Here is a 6,543-nt window from a genome sequence, read left to right as displayed (position 1 = left end):
CAGCTGGCTGGGGATTAGTACAGCTGCCTGGGGATTAGTACAGCTGCCTGGGTTTAGTACAGCTGCCTGGGGGTTAGTACAGCCGCCTGGGGGTTAGTACAGCTGGCTGGGGGTTAGTACAGCCGCCTGGGGATTAGTACAGCTGGCTGGGGGTTAGTACAGCTGGCTGGGGTTAGTACAGCTGGCTGGGGGTTAGTACAGCTGGCTGGGGGTTAGTACAGCTGGCTGGGGTTAGTACAGCTGGCTGGGGGTTAGTACAGCCGCCTGGAGGTTTGTATAGCTGGCTGGGGGTTAGTACAGCCGCCTGGGGGTTAGTACAGCTGGCTGGGGTTAGTACAGCTGGCTGGGGGTTAGTACAGCTGGCTGGGGTTAGTACAGCTGGCTGGGGTTAGTACAGCCGCCTGGAGGTTTGCATAGCTGGCTGGGGGTTAGTACAGCCGCCTGGGGGTTAGTACAGCTGCCTGGGGGTTAGTACAGCCGCCTGGGGGTTAGTACAGCCGCCTGGGGGTTAGTACAGCCGCCTGGGGGTTAGTACAATGACTCACAGCGATAAGGATAAACAATTAATAGAGAGTCTCAGAGTTGGAGTGCTGGTCTAGGATCAGTTTTACCTTTCAGGTCATAATGACTAAGATTATATGGACAGGGGTCAGGGGGCACTATGACCCTCTCACATTTCCTCCTTTTATCATAATATTTGTGTGGTCAGGTCACAGTGGCAGGAGGTAGAGAAACGTGCCAGGCTGTCACTCTGGGAAACAGCCAAGACCAGCAGAACATATTACCATCATGCTTCCTCTTATTGCAGTGTAATAGAAAGCCTTCAAACATGGAAATACATTTTCAGACACATTTTTTGATTCATATTTCAACTGATTTCTTTGTCTAATACCTGAATGAATCAACAAGTAGCTGCATGTAGACATAATCGTTTCCAAATATATTTTTGAAGGATTTTGAAGATGTCTGCAAGTGAGAGATTCCAGACCTGCCTGTCTTCTTTTACACCAGGTCAATAAACCAAGCTTCCTTCTCTACAATAAGATCCTCACACAGAACTCTCACCAGCGGCACAGGAACGGCGTATGTGTGTGAGAGAGTGAGTATGAGTGTGTGTGACATGAAAACACTTCAACAGTAAGTTATCTCTGATTGTCACATGATGAGAGGGGATATACAAACGCACAACAATGTCTGTCAATTGATTTGGGAGTGTGGCCATTATTGGGACCCACAGGGGATGTGGTGTGGTGGTGACAAACTGGAGAAGCATTCTAACTTTTTTGTGGCACAGTCCCCATCCTCTCCAGTCTCTAAAGCGCCTTTACTACGCATTACGTCGCTCCCTCCGCTCCGTGGTGGGTAGGATTAGACCTCATAGTTTTCTCTTGTACACTGGCTCTCTTTTTGATGAGTTAGTATTGGATTACAGGTTCACACGCTAGCCTCTAGACCGCCCGTCGCCCCGACCAATTGCGCCATTCATTCCAAACGCCAGAGACGGCGTCGCCCCTGATTGGTTATCAGCCTTGGGCTAAGAAACTTTCCCACGGCCAGCGCGTGCTGACAGCCGGCCAGCCACTCCTCACAACCGGGACAGACAGCCACAGTGCTTGCGGATGGACAGACGGACACTGGGGCGAGTGTGTCACGAACCGAAAGTCTATTGGACCCCTGTCAAACGTATTCATAGGACCGGGGTGTGTCTAGGCCATAGAGTTTGCTTGCAACTGTGCTGTCACTCAAACTCATGGCTGTCTCGTAATTGGCAAATTATGGTGCCATGTCCCGCCCCTCCTGGGTGGCAGTTGTGTAGAAATGATACGGTGGGAGGGCTTGGTTCTTCAAACGGATGAACTCGAGGTGTACCTGACAGACGCACAGAGAGTCGGAGAATTGGAAGACTTGGACTTTATATATATATATACACTGTACTGTACTCTGAACGAGGGAAAAACAGCAGCGGATTAAAATGAAAAGGAATCACGATTTTAGCTCATCGGACAGCGAGCTGGACGAGAACATTGAGGTTGAGAAGGAGAGTGCCGATGAAAATGGGTACGTTTGTGTCCAATATTTGGGTTTGCGTTTTTACTGCGTTACTATTATACGTTCCGAATCCCGTTCCAAGTATCTTACCCCTTGCTTTGGTGCTGTTTAAGAAAAGACGTGTGCAAAGCAGAAACTGAATTGCGCAATTTGGTAATTTCCGTGGCATTTATCTAAGTGGTTCCCAACCTGGGGTACTAGGACCCCTGGGGTACTTGGCCTATCAACAGGGGGTACTTGAAGACTCATGAGACCATAGGCATACTGTTAAAATGCACATGAGGGGGTACTTCAGGGGTACTCCAGACAAAGCAAAATGTATTTGGTGGTACAGTAATTGAAAAAGGTTGGGAACCACTGAAAAATAATACACGTTAATATAATAATTGTATGTGTTTTTCTTTCAGGAACGTGAGTTCACCCCTTGGGCCGATGTCTCCATCAACAAAAACTCAAGTGAATGCGAGAAAGCGCCGCCGAGGAGTGAGTAACCTCCATTTCCCCAATATCTCATTGGAATTGTTGTGCATAAAAGTGTGTAATACGCACGTTTTTACACGAGCTAAATGTTCTCTTTCTGCAATGACTAGATGTTCCAATCTCTCTTACAGATCATTGAAAAACGGCGCCGCGACAGAATCAACAACAGCCTCACGGAGCTGCGTAGACTGGTCCCCAGCGCGTTTGAGAAGCAGGTAAGATCCGATCCGATCCGATCCGCGGGTCTTTCATAAAACCAACGCCCCATCAAAAATGTTTGACAGGATACCATCTAGTGCTTTGAACTCATAGAGAAAAATAAAGTTAATACATTTTCCGCACTTTTTCAGAAACTTACGAATAAAAATGTCCAGTTTATATATTCAACGATTTAAAGATATTCGATGCGGTTTCATTTGTTTAATTCATGTGCGTTGTGTTCTGCAATCCTGCAGGGTTCAGCTAAACTGGAGAAAGCAGAGATTCTACAGATGACGGTGGAACATCTGAAGATGCTTCATGCTGCTGGAGGAAAAGGTACATTAGATTTTTTAAATACTAGAATAAATAACCATAATAAATTCATTATTACTGTAACATGTTTTTGAAGTGCCATAATATTGATTGACTATAAGGTTAGTGATATGGATAATATATTTCACTTCACTGAGTTGTTCTGGAAACTCAAGCTACTGTATGTGCATCTCATTAAATCTAATAAATGATTTAGATGTTGAATAGATGTTGAATAGGTCTACAATAGTCAAAACAGGTCAGGCAGGCTTACTTTAACTCTCTCCCTGGCTTGACACACCCTGGGGACAATTGATTGTTATTAGTAGAGTTCTGTACACTTCCTTAGACATCTGTTATTCCGGCTCTACTTGTTTGGTGTTATTTGCTGAAAACACTTCATTAACCGTTCTTGTTCCCTCTCCCTTCTAGGATACTTTGATGCCCGTGCTCTGGCCACGGACTACCGAGGTCTGGGTTTCAGGGAGTGTCTGGCTGAGACAGCCCGCTACTTGAGCATCATCGAGGGGCTGGACAGCGCTGACCCCCTGAGGATCCGCCTGGTCTCCCACCTGAACAGCTACACCTCCCAGAGAGAGGCCCTCTCCATCTCTGGGCTGGGGCACCTGGCCTGGGGCTCGGCCTTCGGGTCACCCCCCTCCGCCCACCTGGCCCACCTCCTCCTCCGGCAGCAGCACCATCAACATCAGCAGGGGGCGACGTTACAGTTACCACAGAGCGCCTCCAACAGCCCTCCGTCATCCTCCTCTTCTACTCCTTCATCCTCCTCCTCTCCAATTGAGAGAGCGCCACGTTCCTCGCCCCATGGCCATGCTCCCAGCAGGCTTAGCGGTGCCACCCCCCTCTCCGAGCACAGCCACGCCCAGGGGGCCCTCGCCATGTCCCCCCCAGCGCTGCCCCCCTCCCCCCCAGCGCTGCCCCCCTCCCCCCAGGACTGAACCTCACCGTGACCTCCTCAGCCGCCGTGACCGCCAAGCTCTCCCCTCCCCTCTCTCTGTCCTCTCTCTCCACCCTGTCGGCGTTCCCCTTCCCCTTCAGTGCCTTCCCCCTGCTGTCCCCCAGCACCCTCAGCTCCCCTGCCTACACCCCCGCCAGCCAGGCCAGCCTGGGGAAGCAGCCCTACCGGCCCTGGGGCATGGAGATAGGGGCTTTCTGAACGATCTTTAACCCCCCTCCACACAGACTAAACTGACCATATAGATCAATAGAGGTCGCACCATCACTATGAACTCAACTCAGTTCACCAGCTGAGCAGGACCTTTCCATGGCCAAGACAATGTTTTTCTAGACCTTTCCATGGCCAAGACAATGTTTTTCTAGACCTTTCCATGGCCAAGACAATGTTTTTCTAGACCTTTCCATGGCCAAGACAATGTTTTTCTAGACCTTTCCATGGCCAAGACAATGTTTTTCTAGACCTTTCCATGGCCAAGACAAGATTATGTTTTTCTAGACCTTTCCATGGCCAAGACAAGATTATGTTTTTCTAGACCCTTCCATGGCCAAGACAAGATTATGTTTTTCTAGACCTTTCCATGGCCAAGACAAGATTATGTTTTTCTAGACCCTTCCATGGCCAAGACAAGATGGAGTTTTTCTATCTCACATCCTATAGAGGATTTCTTAGAAATTGTGTTTCAAATCAAAGTTTGTTGGTCACACATATTTTGCAGATGTTATCGTGGGTGTAGCAAAATGCTTGCATTTCTAGCTCCAACAGTGCTGTAATACCTAGCTAAATGCTTGTGTTTCTAGCTCCAACAGTGCAGTAATACCTAGCTAAATGCTTGTGTTTCTAGCTCCAACAGTGCAGTAATACCTAGCTAAATGTTTGTGTTTCTAGCTATAACAGTACTGTAATACCTAGCTAAATGCTTGTTTCTAGCTCCAACAGTACTGTAATACCTAGCTAAATGCTTGTGTTTCGGGCTCCAACAGTACTGTAATACCTAGCTAAATGCTTGTTTCTAGCTCCAACAGTACTGTAATACCTAGCTAAATGCTTGTGTTTCTAGCTCCAACAGTAATACCTAGCTAAATGCTTGTGTTTCTAGCTCCAACAGTAATACCTAGGTAAATGCTTGTGTTTCGAGCTCCAACAGTACTGTAATACCTAGCTAAATGCTTGTGTTTCTAGCTCCAACAGTAATACCTAGCTAAATGCTTGTGTTTCGAGCTCCAACAGTACTGTAATACCTAGTTAAATGCTTGTGTTTCGAGCTCCAACAGTACTGTAATACCTAGCTAAATGCTTGTGTTTCGAGCTCCAACAGTACTGTAATACCTAGCTAAATGCTTGTGTTTCGAGCTCCAACAGTAATACCTAGCTAAATGCTTATGTTTCTAGCTCCAACAGTACAGTAATACCTAGCTAAATGCTTGTGTTTCTAGCTATAACAGTACTGTAATACCTAGTTAAATGCTTGTGTTTCGAGCTCCAACAGTACTGTAATACCTAGCTAAATGCTTGTGTTTCGAGCTCCAACAGTACTGTAATACCTAGCTAAATGCTTGTGTTTTGAGCTCCAACAGTAATACCTAGCTAAATGCTTATGTTTCTAGCTCCAACAGTACAGTAATACCTATCTAAATGCTTGTGTTTCGAGCTCCAACAGTAATACCTAGCTAAATGCTTATGTTTCTAGCTCCAACAGTACAGTAATACCTAGCTAAATGTTTGTGTTTCTAGCTATAACAGTACTGTAATACCTAGCTAAATGCTTGTTTCTAGCTCCAACAGTACTGTAATACCTAGCTAAATGCTTGTGTTTCGAGCTCCAACAGTACTGTAATACCTAGCTAAATGCTTGTTTCTAGCTCCAACAGTACTGTAATACCTAGGTAAATGCTTGTGTTTCGAGCTCCAACAGTACTGTAATACCTAGCTAAATGCTTGTGTTTCTAGCTCCAACAGTAATACCTAGCTAAATGCTTGTGTTTCGAGCTCCAACAGTACTGTAATACCTAGTTAAATGCTTGTGTTTCGAGCTCCAACAGTACTGTAATACCTAGCTAAATGCTTGTGTTTCGAGCTCCAACAGTACTGTAATACCTAGCTAAATGCTTGTGTTTCGAGCTCCAACAGTAATACCTAGCTAAATGCTTATGTTTCTAGCTCCAACAGTACAGTAATACCTAGCTAAATGCTTGTGTTTCTAGCTATAACAGTACTGTAATACCTAGTTAAATGCTTGTGTTTCGAGCTCCAACAGTACTGTAATACCTAGCTAAATGCTTGTGTTTCGAGCTCCAACAGTACTGTAATACCTAGCTAAATGCTTGTGTTTTGAGCTCCAACAGTAATACCTAGCTAAATGCTTATGTTTCTAGCTCCAACAGTACAGTAATACCTATCTAAATGCTTGTGTTTCGAGCTCCAACAGTAATACCTAGCTAAATGCTTATGTTTCTAGCTCCAACAGTACAGTAATACCTAGCTAAATGCTTGTGTTTCTAGCTATAACAGTACTGTAATACCTA

The 6,543-nt window shown here is 45.8% G+C and overlaps 1 protein-coding gene across 1 annotated transcript; it reads left to right on the top strand.

Annotated features, from left to right (window-relative positions):
• The first annotated feature begins 1,575 nt into the window (after window positions 1-1,575).
• Window positions 1,576-4,722, top strand: LOC106570557 (hairy/enhancer-of-split related with YRPW motif protein 1). The gene is given in 6 exon segments (XM_014143001.2): window positions 1,576-2,058; window positions 2,457-2,532; window positions 2,661-2,744; window positions 2,985-3,066; window positions 3,475-3,929; window positions 3,932-4,722. Coding segments are annotated over 6 exon segments (1,071 nt in total). The 5' UTR covers window positions 1,576-1,972; the 3' UTR covers window positions 4,220-4,722.
• Window positions 4,723-6,543: the final 1,821 nt, after the last annotated feature.

Source organism: Salmo salar, chromosome ssa14, assembly GCF_905237065.1.
Source record: "Salmo salar chromosome ssa14, Ssal_v3.1, whole genome shotgun sequence".
NCBI lineage: Eukaryota > Metazoa > Chordata > Actinopteri > Salmoniformes > Salmonidae > Salmo > Salmo salar.
This window is presented reverse-complemented; position numbering and strand designations above follow the sequence as displayed.